The 17,068-nt window shown below is 51.4% G+C and overlaps 1 protein-coding gene across 5 annotated transcripts in view; it reads left to right on the forward strand.

Annotated features, from left to right (window-relative positions):
- LOC142496751 (tyrosine-protein phosphatase non-receptor type 11-like) overlaps positions 1-17,068 on the forward strand; it is a 78,652-nt gene that overhangs the window by 31,964 nt on the left and 29,620 nt on the right. For 4 of the 5 annotated variants that reach the window (XM_075603640.1, XM_075603639.1, XM_075603637.1 and 1 more), the window contains one exon: positions 13,429-13,551. In XM_075603640.1, the coding sequence (XP_075459755.1) occupies positions 13,449-13,551 (103 nt within the window). In that variant the 5' untranslated portion in view covers positions 13,429-13,448. Of the gene's footprint in view, positions 1-12,165; positions 12,270-13,428; positions 13,552-17,068 lie in introns of those variants that run through there. The other variant, XM_075603638.1, reaches the window with a different exon arrangement.

The raw sequence follows: 17,068 nt of genomic DNA on the forward strand, positions 1-17,068 counted from the left end.
CGCCTTCCAGCGACAGAAAGTTTAAGGCGAGTGCCTTGTTCATATGGCCTTGTATGGTTCATTTTGGAGAATAGCTGACACCTGCCGTCTCTCTTCCCATCACCTCCTCCGCCTGATGATGATGGTTACAGATCTTTCTGTCCAGATCAAATTAGAATTAGAACGTGCTGTGTGGAGTTTGCTCACAAATTTCTCCTGTCACAAGCCTCGCCAACCCAACGTATATACATATTCCCTTGTTACTTTGTCTGTAACACAGAAAGGGATTAAACCAGGCAGATCTCACCCAGCCATCAGAGTGCATTTAACACCATCATTGCTGGGCATGTGTTCAGGATGTTGGACGTGTATGTTGATCTCAGAAGATTTCCATCTGTCAAATACAATTCCTGCGATCCACACTGAAATCCTAGCAACTGGACAGTGGTATTTACTAGGAAATAGACTAGACCATTTGTATTGTTACGGGTCACTTGAAAGGGAATCGGGGTCATTAGTGGATGTCATTGACCTAGGGAAGTAGGGATGGCTTTACTGAAGCCAAACAAAAGGCATTGTGGCAGCAGAAAGTCCCCACATCCAGGGAAACCTTTGCTGTATTGTCAATTGTCACGAGTTTGTCGCATGGCCAGAGAGACGGAGTGCTCTGTTAAAGCTGAAGACCATGCAATATCCTACGTGGGGGGGTGTTTTTTTTTTTTTTTTTAATATCCGTTCTGTATTATGAGAAGACTTGTAGCATTTTTATTTTTTTTAAACAACTCTGAATGACATTTTTAATGTATCAAGCTTTTTTGTTTCTATAGCAACCATTTACAAAGTCACAACCCCTTCCTCTTCTGAAATAGACTCTGGAACACCCCTTTTTGAGCCCCGTCCTCTCTAGCAGTGCACCAATTGGATCTAGTGACTGCCTCGTCACACGATCTTCCCCACAGACCTTTGCATGTTTGGTCCTCTTGTGCTGCACTGACAGCCATTTAGTGAACCCCGAGCTGAATCTTGGCTGATCGATTGGCAACTTGGCTAATTGCTTATTGTGTGGATTGTATTGATGCACATGTTAAAGGGGGGGGGAAACTACAGCTTGGACTGCTGCTTTATAGCGGACGTACCTAGCACTGTTCTGCAGATGCAACTCCCATTTTGCTCTTCACATTGACATTGCAGCAGAGGGAAAGCACTCGGGCATGTGACATCTCGTCTGACCCATTTAATGCTGGCTTCCTGTTGGTTAAGCTTGGCACGTTGGCAGCTTTTAAAGGCAAGTCCTAACTGAAAAGCTCAACCACAAAAATGGCCACGCACACCACTGTTTTCAGAAGTCTTCCTGGCAGCGTGTCGGGGGAAAGAATGCTGCGGTGATTGCCAGTTTGCTGTGATCAGGGAGAAGTTAGAAGCGGTTCTTGGAAAGTCGCCCCAGTCCATTTCAAGGACTTCCTCTAAAAGGTGATGGTTTGTGTTTTTTATATTGCTGGATAATTTTCCAATGGAGTACAGGTGCATGGTTTTCATTGAACATTTTTGTCAACGGGATTTGTACAAAAGAGAGAAAACCCGAGGCGTGAACAGGTCTACTTTTGAGAAACGATGGGGAGTTAATTTTTTTTTTTTCCAAAAATTTTTATTAGGCATTTATACAATGTACATACATTTCAACATAACCTTAGCCTAATACAGGGTTTTTCCTGTTTACGCAGCAAAAGACTCACCGCGGCCCCGGTCCTATTAACAGACCAAGGAGGGCAGGCGAGGGAGAAAAAGAGAGAGAGAGAGAGAGAGGGGGGAAGGTGAAGAAACAGAAAAAGGGAGAGAGGGGTGGGGTGGGGTGTCTTCCCTCCTAGATTGGTCGACCAAGCATACCCTATCTGGTTTCTATTTACTAGATCGTTATTTCCCTTCTGGTAGCAGATGGGATCCTCTATGCTGTGGGTTGGATCAGCCATGGTTCCCAGATTTTATAAAAGGACCATGTGGATCTCTTCAGGAAGGCTGTAAGCTTTTCCATGAGCATTACTTCGTGAATTCTTCTTTTCACTGTTTGCTTGGGGGGGGGGGGGGGGGGGCGATACCTTCTTCCACGAGGCGGCCACCGCACATCTGGCCGCTGTAAGAATGAAGGAGATTAATTTTCTTGTTGGGCGGTCAGCAGTCTCTGTTGGCCTGGCCAACAAGTAGGTTAACGGTTCAACAGGTATGGTGAGGTCTGTGACCTCTTTTATTATATTTTGCATAGTTGACCAATATTTCTGAATCTCCGGGCATGACCACCATATATGGGCCATGTCCCCCTTTTGCCCGCATCCTCTCTAGCATAGATCGGAGGCCAGAGGGTAGATTTGTCTTCATCTAACTGGGGTAAGATACCAGTGGAACAGTATTTTGTATATATTTTCTTTGGTCGTGGTACATATGGAAGTTCCTGAGGCAGTCTCCCATATGCTTTCCTAGTCCTTTCTATGGTTATATTTAATTCCGCCTCCCACTTTTGCATATAGTCGTGGGTGGGGGGATCTGCTGCTGTCTCCATTTCAGAGTAGATCTGCGTTATGAGGCCTTTCTGGTGTGCAGTGTTCTGGCACAACCTTTCGAACCCAGTGAGAGTGGGAAACTCCAATGTGGGAGATAGTGATTGTAAAAAGTGTCGAATCTGGAGATATTTGAACGCATTTAGTTCTGGAATTTCATATTTGTTTTTAAGTCTTTGATAGCTCAGGAATTGCCCTAAACTCAACAGGTCCGGGGAGTTTATTAATGAAGGTTAACGCACCGGTGTTGACGCCCCGTCAAATAAAACGGTTGACGCCTGTTCAGATGCGTTCATCTGCAAGAGACCTTGGTGAATCGTCCCCTATGAGACAAACTGTGAGAGGCGCTAGGTCAGGGGAGGCTAACTCCAGTCCTCAAGGGCCACCAACAAGTCAGGTTTTCAGGATATCCCTGCTTCAGCACAGATGGCTCAATCAGTCCCTGCTTCAGCACCAGTGGCTCTATCAGAGGCTCCGTCGGATATCCTGATATCCTATAGGGATATCCTGAAAGCCTGACCTGTTGGTGGCCCATGAAGACTGGAGTTGGCTACCGCTGCGCTAGGTGTTACTGACTCTCAGCTTACTGCTTCAGGTATCAGCCCTCTCTGGCAGGGGAAGGGGCTCTCTTCCTAGAGTGCTTCGAGCTTGGCACCGAACCACACACTGAGGTTTCTGGACACAAGCCACAAGCTTCTCGCAACTCCCGGGAATGCACTGAAAACTCCACAGCTGGTGGAAGGCTAAATGCAGCGCACAGGGGTTTTTTATTTCTGCCTTGCTTTCTCTGATGTGCAAAACGGGGGTGGAGGGGGCAAAAATAACCCTGGCAGAGCATCAAAGGGGCACGAGCCCTATCAAGGGCTAAATTCTGCCCTGACATGCTGCCCGCACCCAGAATAGCCTGGCATTAATTAGCCGTGGTGTTATATCATCCTGCAGAGCTCTGCTTGGCAGGCTTACAAGGCCCAAGGGTTTGTCATGGGTTACTGTGGAGTGACTTGGCGTGCTTTTTTAAATCTAGTTATGTGTCTACAAGACGGAGAATTAACAAGGTGGTGCGGCGAGGTCATTAAACATCTGGTCTTGAATAAACAAGGTGGCCGATTTTTAGATTCCAGAACCACAGACCTACTTGTTTCAGCTGAACACCGGGAACTGAAGTCCTTCTTTTTTTGCCTTCCTTAGATGGACAGCAATATCCCTGTCTCGTGGTTTCCCTCCTGTTTGCTTCAATGCAGATCTGGTCGCATTCTGAGATTTGTAGTTGTGGGTGAAGCATTACAATATGTCCCGTGTATGCATAGGTGTTAGATGTTAAAAATCCAGCGCGAGAGTAGGATTCCCCCTGCTGAAATGGCTCCGCGGTGCAATACTGCCTGTTGCTGCCCATAAACCTGGGATGCTTCACTGTAAAGCACGGGGGTGTCACGCAGGTGCAAGTTAGGATTAATCCGGGACAGAGAAGCTTTCTGAATGATGATGGGACCGAAGTGCAGGCTTGGAGGACGAATGTGCGCTGGGGCCGCATCATTTTGCTATCGTATCTCTGTCCTCCCAGGCAGGAGGTGGAATCGGTGATTGGCATGAACCTGACTCGCACTAATGGCGTGTGTTTATCTGTAGATAAGCCCGGAAGGCGGTGGCAAGATAGCTTCTCGCTTGAGGTTATGGATGAATTTGCTGTCGAGTCTTTGTGGCATGAAGTTGAAGGACTTTGTCCCATGTGACCTCTAACATTTTACCCCTTCAAGGATGGCTGTCTCGTGCCTTTTTAGTGCGTGTGGTAATTGTTCTATCCTTTCAATCACAATATTTGTCTGTATTTTGTTGCAGTGCCCCATTGCTTCCTCAAATAAACACATTTCTCTTAAACATTTTAAATGGTTATTGTTTTCCGTTTTTGTCAATGTCTAACTCAGGGGGGGCGCAAGATTATTTGAAGGGGGGGGCGCGGCCTTCACCTACCTTTCCTCGGCACCGTGTCAAATGCCGCAGCGGGGTCATGTGACGTGCACGTTGCCATAGCAACACACGTCAAATGATGCCACGGGGGTCACGTCGCCCCGCGCGTCATTTGACGCTGGATATTGGGTGAAGAGGGGGGCGCCAGCATAGGTGCTGGCAGGTAGGGGGGGCGTAGCACAGAAAGTTTGCGCGCCCCTGGTCTAACTCACAGTAGCCAACAAAAAATGACCTCTCTACAACACATTGTGCTTTTGTTAGGTCTGAGTTGCAGATGGCAGTAATCCCAAAGATGCAATAACGGAATTTGTACAGCATTTCTCTCTTAATAATTCACCATTGATGCCATTCACCCGTACATTTTACTCTACATGAGAATTAAATATTTGTGCAAGAAAATGTGACCAGGATGAAAAATGGAAGAGGCGTCACAGATGTGTAAGCCGTCTTGTTTAACACACTTGCTGCCAGAAGGATCTGCAACACGGGTTAAGACCAAACTGATATGATGCTGGTTTAACAGTCATTGACCCTTTCTTGAACCACTAATTAAATCGGGCAAGTGTACGTACCAAGTAGAGTTGTAAAGGTTGATCTTTGCATATATTGTTACCTGACGTTTAGGGTGTTCTTTTACTTTTCCTATCCTGTGCTAGTTGTTTCCAACTTTTTTTTTTTTTTTTTTGTGTCTGTTTTGTTAACGAACCCTATAATTACATTGTGAAATTCTGTTGAACCCCAACCCTCTCTAATAGCACGTCTGAGATCAGATGCATTGTGAGGAACCCCAACCCTCTCTAATAGTGTGTCTGAGAACAGATGCATTGTGAGGATACGCTTATAGTGCCGGCGACGTCAGGCTGCGGTTGCTGGAAAAATGAAATTGAAATGACTTCCAGCGATCGTAACCAAGCCGTTGCGCTTACTATAAGCGCACGTGACGGCGGAAATGCATTTGTTTTGGTGCGACGTCGCAGGCACTATAAGCGCAGCCTAAGCAACCCCAACCCTCTCTAATAGCGAGTCTGAGATCAGATGCATTGTAAGGAACCCCAACCCTCTCTAATAGCGAGTCTGAGATCAGATGCATTGTAAGGAACCCCAACCCTCTCTAATAGCGCGTCTGAGATAAGGTGCATTGTAAGGAACCCCAACCCTCTCTAATAGTGCGGCTGAGAACAGATGCATTATAAGGAACCCCAACCCTCTCTAATAGTGTGTCTGAGATTAGATGCTTTGTAAATTATTCTGTACTAGCTGAGAGACCCGGCGTTGCCCGGGATGTAATGTTCCCGCTCCTCTATCTCTCCTCTCTCCTCCCCCCTCTCTCTGTTTGTCCCCCATTCACATCAATCCAGTCCCCCCCTCCCTCCTTTACAGCTCTGTTTGTCCCCCTTTACAGCTTCATGCAGTGTGTGTGCGTCAGTCATTGTATGTGCGTCAGTCAGTCACTGTGTGTGTGCGCGCGCGCGCGTCAGTGAGTCTGACGCAGAAACACAAACACACACACACTGACTGACGCACACACACACAGTCAGTGTGTGCGTGTGTGTGCCTCAGTCAGTGTGTGCATGCGTGTGCACCTCAGTCAGTGCGTGCGGCAGTCAGTGTGTGTGCGTGTGAGCGTCAGTCACTGTGTGTGTGTGTGTGTGCGCGCGCACGTCAATCAGTGTGTGTGTCAGTCAGTGTGTGTGTCAGTCAGTGTGTGTGTGTGTGTGTGTGCGCGTCAGTCAGTCAGTCAGTCAGTGTGTGTGTCAGTCAGTGTGTGTGTCAGTCAGTCAGTCAGTCAGTGTGTGTGTGTGTGTGCGTGCGTCAGGGTGTGTGTGCGTGTGGCTGTCAAGGGTTGTGTGCGTGTGGCTGTCAAGGGCTGTGTGCGTGTGGCTGTCAGGGATTGTGTGCGTGCGGTTGTCAGGGGTTGTGTGCGTGCGTCAGTACGTACGTGTGTGTGCGTCAGTCAGTGTGTGTGTGTGTGCGTGCGTCAGTCAGGGTGTGTCTGTGTGCGCCTGTCAGGGTTTGTGTGCGTGCGTCAGTCAAAGGGCAGGCACGGGGGGGTGAAGGGCAGGCGTGGGGGGGGGGGTGAAGGGCAGGCGTGGGGGGGGGGTGAAGGGCAGGCGTGGGGGGGGGGGGTGAAGGGCAGGCGGGGGGGGGGTGAAGGGCAGGCGGGGGGGTGAAGGGCAGGCGGGGGGGGGTGAAGGGCAGGCGGGGGGGTGAAGGGCAGGCAAGGGGGGGTGAAGGGCAGGCGGGGGGGGGGTGATGGGCAGGCGGGGGGGGTGAAGGGCAGGCGGGGGGGGGGTGATGGGCAGGCGGGGGGGGTGAAGGGCAGGGGTAGGGTGAAGGGCAGGGGTAGGGTGAAGGGCAGGGGTAGGGGGGGGTGAAGGGCAGGGGTAGGGGGGGTGAAGGGCAGGGGTAGGGGGGGGTGAAGGGCAGGGGTAGGGGGGGTGAAGGGCAGGGGTAGGGGGGGTGAAGGGCAGGGGTAGGGGGGGTGAAGGGCAGGGGTAGGGGGGGGTGAAGGGCAGGGGTAGGGGGGGGTGAAGGGCAGGGGTATGGGGGGTGAAGGGTAGGGGGGGGTGAAGGGCAGGGGTAGGGGGGGTGAAGGGCAGGGGTATGGGGGGTGAAGGGCAGGGGGGGTGAAGGGTAGGGGGGGTGAAGGGCAGGGGTAGGGGGGGGTGAAGGGTAGGGGGGGTGAAGGGCAGGGGTAGGGGGGGTGAAGGGTAGGGGGGGGTGAAGGGCAGGGGTAGGGGGGGTGAAGGGTAGGGGGGGTGAAGGGCAGGGGTAGGGGGGGTGAAGGGCAGGGGTATGGGGGGTGAAGGGCAGGGGTAGGGGGGGTGAAGGGCAGGGGTAGGGGGGGTGAAGGGTAGGGGGGTGAAGGGCAGGGGTAGGGGGGGTGAAGGGTAGGGGGGGGTGAAGGGCAGGGGTAGGGGGGGTGAAGGGCAGGGGTAGGGGGGGTGAAGGGTAGGGGGGGTGAAGGGCAGGGGTAGGGAGGGGTGAAGGGCAGGGGTGGAGGGGTGAAGGGTAGGGGGGGTGAAGGGCAGGGGTAGGGAGGGGTGAAGGGCAGGGGTGGAGGGGTGAAGGGCAGGGGTAGGGGGGTGAAGGGCAGGGGTAGGGGGGGTGAAGGGTAGGGGGGGTGAAGGGCAGGGGTAGGGAGGGGTGAAGGGCAGGGGTAGGGAGGGGTGAAGGGCAGGGGTAGGGAGGGGTGAAGGGCAGGGGGAGGGTGAAGGGCAGGGGTAGGGAGGGGTGAAGGGCAGGGGGAGGGTGAAGGGCAGGGGTAGGGGGGGTGAAGGGCAGGGGTAGGGGGGTGAAGGGCAGGGGTAGGGGGGTGAAGGGCAGGGGTAGGGGGGGTGAAGGGCAGGGGTAGGGGGTGAAGGGCAGGGGTAGGGGGGGTGAAGGGTAGGGGGGGTGAAGGGCAGGGGTAGGAAGGGGTGAAGGGCAGGGGTAGGGAGGGGTGAAGGGCAGGGGTGGGAGGGGTGAAGGGCAGGGGTAGGGGGGTGAAGGGTAGGGGGGGTGAAGGGCAGGGGTAGGGGGGGTGAAGGGCAGGGGTAGGGGCGGTGAAGGGCAGGGTAGGAAGGGGTGAAGGGTAGGGGGCGGGGTGAAGGGTAGGGGGCGGGGGTGAAGGGTAGGGGGTGGGGGTGAATGGCAGAGGTAGGGAGGGGTGAAGGGCAGAGGTAGGGAGGGGTGAAGGGCAGGGGTAGGGAGGGGTGAAGGGCACGGGTAGGGAGGGGTGAAGGGCACGGGTAGGGAGGGGTGAAGGGCAGAGGTAGGGAGGGGTGAAGGGCAGGGAGGGGTGAAGGGCACGGGTAGGGAGGGGTGAAGGGCACGGGTAGGGAGGGGTGAAGGGCAGGGGTAGGGAGGGGTGAAGGGTAGGGGTAGGGATGGGTAAAGGGCAGAGGTAGGGAGGGGTGAAGGGCAGAGGTAGGGAGGGGTGAAGGGCAGAGGTAGGGAGGGGTGAAGGGCAGAGGTAGGGAGGGGTGAAGGGCAGGGGTAGGGAGGGGTGAAGGGCACGGGTAGGGAGGGGTGAAGGGCACGGGTAGGGAGGGGTGAAGGGTAGGGGTAGGGATGGGTGAAGGGCAGTGGTAGGGGGGGTGAAGGGCAGGGGTAGGGGGCGTGAAGGACAGGGGTAGGGGGCGGGGTGAAGGGCAGGGGTAGGGGCCGGGGTGAAGGGTAGGGGGCGGGGGTGAAGGGTAGGGGGCGGGGGTGAAGGGTAGGGGGCGGGGGTGAAGGGCAGGGGTAGGGGGTGGGGTGAAGGGTAGGGGGCGGGGGTGAAGGGTAGGGGGCGGGGGTGAAGGGCAGGGGTAGGGGGCGGGGTGAAGGGCAGGGGTAGGGGGCGGGGTGAAGGGTAGGGGGCGGGGGTGAAGGGTAGGGGGCGGGGGTGAAGGGTAGGGGGCGGGGGTGAAGGGTAGGGGGCAGGGTGAAGGGCGGGGGTAGGGGGCGGGGGTGAAGGTAGGGGGCGAGGGTGAAGGGCGGGGGTAGGGGGCGGGGTGAAGGGCAGGGGTAGTGGGCGGGGGTGAAGGGCAGGGGTGGGGGGTGAAGGGCAGGGGTAGGGGGCTGGAGTGAAGGGTAGGGGGTGAAGGGTAGGGGTGGGGGTGAAGGGTGAAGGGTAGGGGTGGGGGTGAAGGGTAGGGGTGGGGGTGAAGGGCAGGGTTAGGGGGGGTGAAGGGCAGGGGTGGGGGGGGTGAAGGGCAGGGGTGGGGGGGGTGAAGGGCAGGGGTGGGGGGGTGAAGGGCAGGGGTAGGGGGGGGTGAAGGGCAGGGGTAGGGGGGGGTGAAGGGCAGGGGTAGGGGGGGTGAAGGGCAGGGGTAGGGGGGTGAAGGGCAGGGGTAGGGGGGGTGAAGGGCAGGGGTAGGGGGGTGAAGGGTAGGGGGGTGAAGGGCAGGGGTAGGGGGGGTGAAGGGCAGGGGTAGGGGGGGTGAAGGGCAGGGGGGGTGAAGGGCAGGGGTAGGGGGGGTGAAGGGCAGGGGTGGTGAAGGGCAGGGGTAGGGGGGTGAAGGGCAGGGGTAGGGGGAGTGACGGGCAGGGGTAGGGGGGGGTGAAGGGCAGGGGTGGTGAAGGGCAGGGGTAGGGGGGGTGCAGGGCAGGGGTAGGGGTGTAAGTGAGGCACAAATTGTTGGCAGGAGTAAAATGTCCCTACACACACACACACACACACACACACACACACACACACACACACACACACACACACACACACGACGGGAGTAAGAGGTGGTGGAGAGTGGGACTGGCCGCATATCAGAGGAGGCTGCTTTGCCCCCCAGCGGCCGGGGAGAAAGCGACGGGGAGGTAAGGGAGCGCCGGGGAGTTAGCGGCAGGGAGGTAAGGGAGCGTTGGTGGCTGGGGAAGGAGGGCCTCGCTTCCCCTCCATCTTTCCGGGAGCCGGTTGAGAGCGAGGGGGGAGGAGCCTGAAGTTGGCGGCAGGGGCAGGAGGGCCGCGCTTCCCCTCCGTCCGGGAGCCGATGCAGGGCGGCGCACGTGATGGGGGGGACGGGGGTGACAGAGGGTGTGTGTGTGTGGGTGAGGGGTGAGGGGGTGTGTGTATGTGTGTGTGTCTCCTTTGGTCCGTCACTCCGCCTCAGGCCAATGAGAGGTGTGCGGGGGCGGGTGGGCCAAGGGAGCAATCTCATTGGCCTGGCCCAAGGTCCAATGTGATTGCCGCTAGCGAGACACATACAGACAAAGACACATAGGACGCTTTCAGAAATATATAGATAGATTTAGTACGATTTTCCAATGACCTGAGAATTGCAGGGAACCCAAATGTTCCTGATTGAAAAACACTATCCCATGCCATTCCTACTCGGTGCTCGGAGAAGGCGGGCGCATAAATGAACCTTAAACATAAGACCATTGGGTGCTAGTCAATAGCCAGAGAACACTCCCAGCAATCTATTAAATTTAATTAATGAACCACAACCTGTCCAGCATGTAATAGCTACAGTACCGTCCCATCTTTGTGTAATCTCTTTTCTCACCTTAAATGTTTATTTTTTTTGTAAATCAAGCACTGACTCCCATTGGGAGAAAAGCGCCATATAAATAAAGTTTATTATTATTACAATGTCCAAACTTGTAAACTGATCCACCTGTACATTATGTTCCTGAAGTTGCAAAGCGTCACAGGAGCAGGGGGGGGGGGTTATAAACAAACCCCCTCCCCCTTTTGTATTGTATCTCATTAAAATGTAGTAGGTACAAATGCACAGCCCTATCAGTGGGAGACAGCTTTGTGCTTCAGGAAAATAGCGTGCCGTTGGTTTGCAAGGTTAGCTGCATGAATAAATCTGACTTCCTTATCATTGGATTAGTGGAACCAGACGTATCACCTTACATTTAGTCCTCTGTGGAACAAGGAGGGGGCAGGGAGGCACATTTTAAGGCTTCCAAAAAATATTTTTAAAAAGGGGCATGTTTGTATAATTTTTTTTGGGGAGGGGGGGTGTGCATTAATGAAATAATTTGACACTTTGGGTCTATGGAGAATAGCAGCTTTAAATTGGATTGAATGTTTAAGTATGTGTTCAGTGGAAGAAATTGCAGTGTCAGAGGGGTGGAAGTGTATGTAACCACCTTTCCTGACAATGGCATCTATTGGTTGAGGGGTTGCATTTTAGATCTGTTCCCATTGAGCCAAAAACTAGACCCTTACAATGGAATTTAGGGAGAGTATTAGAGGTAATGGAGTGTGGACCTATTCCTGTGGTGAGCAAAATGAGACGGGTCAGATTTTCAGGATATATTACGGCTGGCGTTGAGCACCCCTGCCGTAAGTGACCGATAGGTAGCACAAGGGACCGTTCTGACCCGCACCACCTTTTCGGCCATGGATTGCTGTTTAACAATTTGCACAGATATTTGAGTACCTATGCGGATAGCCATGTATTGCTTTATATTGAGCTATAGTCACCTCTGAAACTTAATGTTGTAACCTTATGGTGTTGAGCCCTTTAAAACCTTAACTTAGAGCAACAGTCCTGAATGCCAACTCTATTTTCAGTGAACCACTGATCAGCTCTGGGGAACCTTTTTTGACAACCACAAGGTCCCCGGGAGCTGATCAGTGGTTCACTGAACTTTGGGGACCCCTCTTCCCCGCTCCCCCCCCTCCCTCCCCCCCTCCCCCCCCTCCCCCCCTCCCCTCCTTGGTTTTGTCTACCAGGCAACAATACTTACCCAGTAGACGTGAAATGACCACAGAGCTCTGGCTCGATCTGGCAGCCGATTGAAAGCTGTGATGTCCTTGGGAGATGTAGAGGACTTTGTTTGTGGCCCTGCCTGCCGTCATGTGTCTGGGGATTTTTAAGGGAAGCTACAACAAATGTTAACTCCATTTTACCAGCATCTCTGTAGCTGGGATCATCACTGTGGCACCCCATGTTCTACTGAGGTATAATAAATGGGTTCTGGTGGGGCGGAGATTGCTGCTTTAACCTTCAACTGTCCCCGTCTTTTCCCTAGTTCCACTGCGGCAATAGGGATACAGTGCTCAATGCCGCAGGATATCTGGATTGAAAACTGCGCTGGCACTGCTGAGTGCATGGATGGATCACAACTGTCACTGCACGTGTGTTTATAAAATTAGTTACAGTCAAGGAGGTCAACCAGCTGTGTATCAAGATGTTTGCATGCACGGCCCATACACAAACTTCTTATCTTCTTGGGCGGTCCATCTAACTCCTTCACTGCTGCACAGTTCTATCTGTACAAAGCAACGCGCAGTAGAGCTTGTCTGCAGTATTCTGTCCCATTCCCACTCTGGGGGATGAAGCCATAGCAGACTCGTGGGTAAGGAGTGGGAGTTCCATTGAATTATCCCCCATTTGGGGAAAATGTCCACCAGGGCTTTTGGCCCATATATTGTGAATATTCTTTTATTTTTGTACACTAGTTTTACTGAGAGGCTTATACAAAGAACAACAATCCTCTGTTTTTAAGAGCTAAGACTGTAAATAATGTTTCCAGCTGTGCTATCTGTGTCCAGGTCTAGTAAAGCTTTTAATATAGTTGTGCTAAGTCAACACAGTTCTGTAAGCGATTCTGGGCCATATTTACGAAGTGCTCCTCTATAAGGGGGCTCCCATGCTGGAAGACACCTTACGCGAGATAAGTGAATGGGCCATATTTATTACGTGGTGTTACTCCATAAGAAACCTTCACTGCCAGAAGACCCCTTACATCCCGTTTTTTATTTGAATGGGCCGTACAGGTATTTACTATGCCATGCTGTAAGGTGTCTTATGGAGTAACACTGCTTGGTAGACATGGCTCTATCCTCAAACTGTCACAGAAATGGGGCCACCCTGAGCTTGTACCCCAATGTTTTAGAATGTTACTTCAAGTCCAACATGGCTATTGTAACAAGGCAACTGGGTATGTGCGTTCATGACATTTCCCTGCGGTACGCAGGCTTGGAGATCAGAGGCATTTTCTAACCTTTACCAGAGCGACATCAATTCCAACCTTAATGCAGCTCTGTTTGCTTGGCCCTGTTAAAAGGATTGAGCTGTGTGTTGGGTCACCTGGTGCAGGGAATTTATTGTGACACATCTTCACAGTAAGCACTGGAACATTCATTTGCTAAATTAACTAAAAGTGACAGTGGAGATAACACTTCTGCGTGTTGGAAAATAATGAAGAGGTGTCCCCTTATGGGTTTAAAAGATGGTAGTTGGCAACAATAACTTATTTATTTTTTTTAAATGTTGCCATCAAAAGATGTTTGTCAAATATTTATTGTATGTTCTAGCCTGTCAGGGTAAAAAATATGTAATAGTTTCTGGGCTTTTTATTCGAGGTTTTTTTACATAGCCACATAGGATTGATCTGAATATGGAGACCATATAGTTTGGCGAGTGGCGTTCATACAACCCAAACTAACCCCTGTCGTGTCTTTGTGTGCTATAATCTGAAGAAAGCCTCCATGAATGTGTCTTTCTTTTCTCAGGTGGTTTCATCCGAACATCAATGGACTTGAAGCGGAGAGTCTGCTCCAGACCAATGGTGGGCATGGAAGCTTCCTGGCCCGTCCAAGCAAGAGCAACCCAGGGGACTTCACCTTGTCTGTCAGGTACATTGTGACGCGTTTGGTAACGGCAGCGTGTCTGCCCACTCATCCACTTCCTGTTATGTGTAACATTTTGTATAATAGGAAATAACACAACTACAATGTGAAAACAATGGAAACCAACACTTTGAAGTCCAAAAAGTGCAGAAGTGGTTCGTTGCCAAAAAAAACCCCACTGCTCCTTGCAAAGTCTCTACAGCTGAATTGTAGGACCAAAAAGAATAAACGCACCAAAACATGTTAAAACCATGTAATTGACACCACTATAAGTAGAACATCCAAATTTTCTATAAATAATATCACTTTAGGGTATTCCAGCACAGTAAAAACGACAAAAATGTATGCAATTTCAAATTCGTTGTGTATTTAATGAAGTGCCCCTTTGGTCTCGGTTACATGGGGGAACGACACAGCCATTAAAGGGGAGGATAGGGCAGAATGTAAGTTTGAATTGGCAGGCTCCGGAGGCACACCACGTAATACAGGCATGCCATAATGCCACCCAGCGCCGATTTTGTAGGTCATTGAGAGTAGCAAAATCCAGGAGTGGGGTAAGACTTAAATTACTACTGCTCTGGATCAGTCAGTTCAACCTCGAGTGCCACGGGTATAAACCAAGATCTTGATTTGGGACTCTTCCTGTGAAACGTGACCACCTGTTACCGTAGGGTAGTGTTGGGGGCACAGACCAATATTCTGGCCAATGTTAGAATAGGCTTTTCTGACCTGGTTCTGTTTTATACATGTGTGTGTGTGTGTGTGTGTGTGTGTGTGTATACATACATACATACATACATACATACATACATACATACATACATACATATACGAGTTACCTATACTCAAACGATCATGATTCTGGCTATTTACTAATCCCTTTGTTACCCCATCCGGAGTCTATTACTTACCCAGGATTGTACCCGGTCATATTACTTACCTGACCTATTTTGATATGGGAGATATCTATCTATGGGCCTGTATATATCGCCTGAGATATTTATTCATAGGTCTCCCGGTTCCGGGGCTTATTGCGTAGTACCCCCTAGATCTCCGATCAATCAGGTTTTATTTTCTCATGGTATCCAGCCTAGGTTCACCCTCAATCATTTATCTATTTGGAATACCATTGGTTATGGGGCGTTGAGTCTATGTGAACCATCGTGTGTGTGGTGTGTGTGTGTGTGTGTGTGTGTGTGTGTGTGTGTGTGTCCTAATGCATATCACTTTAACCTTGAACTCCCTGCAATTAACTTTCAAATATGTATATTGTGCATTGGTACTGGGGGGGGGGGATCTGCATTTAACATGAAAAAGAAGAATATGATACGGACTGGTGCATTCTCATTGTACTGCGCCCTGCAGAGGGCGTGTGGGGGAGGGGGGGGGTAGTTGTGTGCCTAGGAGGAGGGGGGTAGAGAAGAAGGCATGGGTGTAGGAATAAAGGTATGGACAGGGAGGGACACAACCGAGGGAAGGGGGAGACGGTGTGCTTACCTGCAGCATTGAATGGAAGGGGCCTGTCTTCGGGGGATGGGGGGAGGGAGGAGCTACACCGCAGAAGGGTCTGCCAGAGGCACCTCTGCGGATCTGGCACGTGTTGGGGTCGCTGGCAGGGTGCTCGGGCCCTCTAACTCGCCGGGCCCGGGACTGTAGTCCCAGCGGTCGCCCCCCCCCCCCCCTCTCTGCTGCTACATAATATCCCCACTTCTTAACAGCCCCCAAATGTTATGCTTCTAGGTGACCGGCCCTGATCTTGGGACTAGATGACAAGCGTAGAATAGAATAAAAGGGACGGTCTCATTTAAAAGAAGGGGGAAAATGGCCCATGTCCTTGTTTCGTTAAAAAGATTGTAATCGCCCATAACATGAGAAACTGCACTGAGCGTGCTATGACCAATAATTAGTCACTTCATGTCCCCAGCCTCCGCTCTGTGACTAATGGTGGTAATCTGAATCCTTCCGAAGGAGAGAATGCTGGGAACTAGGTCGTCCCAGTAACATTTTCCACACACGTCTCGTCATCCAAAAGGTTTAGATTCGGGTATTCAAAAAACAAAACAAAAAAAACCCCATCTGGTTACCAGTGAAACATGAACATTTTTTTGTATTTTTTTGTATATATTTTTTTTTTTTAAAGTGTGCGTATTTAAATTTAAAATACTTTAATCAAAATGACGCCGCCTTTTGATTTTCTGATAAACGCCGTGTTGCTGTGGATTTCGACATTTTGTGTTTCGGAGGCGAGACTGCTCATTACCTAGAGCAGCGGGAGTGGCCAACTCCCAGTCCTCAAGGGCCACCAACAGGTCAGGTTTTCAGGATATCCCTGCTTCAGCACAGATGGCTGTCACCTGTGCTGAAGCATGGGTATCCTTAAAACCTGACCTGCTGGTCGCCCTTGACGCCAGTTGGCAAATCCTGACATAGAGGGACAGTTTAACCTTCATCGCACGCTGTATGTTGTTTGGGGGGGGGGGGAGGGTGGGGGTTGTTTTTTTGCACCTGGCATGTTAATAAACAAATAAGGTGTTTATCTATTTTCAATCCGTTTTTATATTTTCAAATAGGAACAGTCTGTTTAATATATAGCTTCCTTTTCACCCACACAGGAAGTAGCCTATGCACTATTGATAGTAAATCAATCCACCATCACACACTGAACATTTAACCCTGCGCTGTAGGGACGGCGAGTTCTTCAGTGTTCCCATGCAGCAGTGGCACCCAACGTTTGTTTTACACTGCGCGGCCCCCTGTTTTACACTGCGCGGCCCCCTGTTTTACACTGCGCGGCCCCCTGTTAGATAATATTCCCCCCCCCCCCCCCCCCCCGACTATCACTAACAAAACTGTGTGACCAATTCCAGGCAGTATAGTGTCCTGAGCTTTTGGGGGGAACACATGCTTAATAAGCCCCCAAACTGCACCTCAGTGTGCAGGCGGCATGGGGCGGTATAGCTGTCAATCCCTGTGCCTTGCAAAGCATTATGGGGTGCGGCTTTGGAAGTTTGTACTGTAATTGGCAGTTATACCACCCACACCACGGTGCAGTTTGGGGCCTTACTAATTGCGCAGTGCCCACACGGGCTCAGGAACCCGCTATATACCGCCTGGGGTCCGCCATTGCATACTTATTTGGGCGTTCACGCATTGGAGACACCTCACTAACCTCCGGTTGGGAAACGCAGATCTACAGCATTTCATTATCGGTGCACGCATCATCTAATTCTGTGAGATTTGTACCTGTCGGGCGTTCCCAAATCTGATGCAAATTGGGCTAAAATAATGCCTGTGTGAATACAAGATTTGGAGTGGGCAGACACGGGGTAAATACACATTTCCTACCCACACATTTCCAGGTTTTAGAAGTCACTTTTTTTTTTTTTTTTTTTTTACAACAGGTCAGGTTTTCAGGACATCCCAGCTTCAGCACAGGTGGCTCACCCAGAGGCTGTCTAATTCAAGTCAATTTATTTCATTCTTCTAATCGAGCATCAAATATTTGGGAAATGAAATCCCATCC

Source organism: Ascaphus truei, chromosome 6, assembly GCF_040206685.1.
Source record: "Ascaphus truei isolate aAscTru1 chromosome 6, aAscTru1.hap1, whole genome shotgun sequence".
Taxonomy (NCBI): Eukaryota; Metazoa; Chordata; class Amphibia; order Anura; family Ascaphidae; genus Ascaphus; species Ascaphus truei.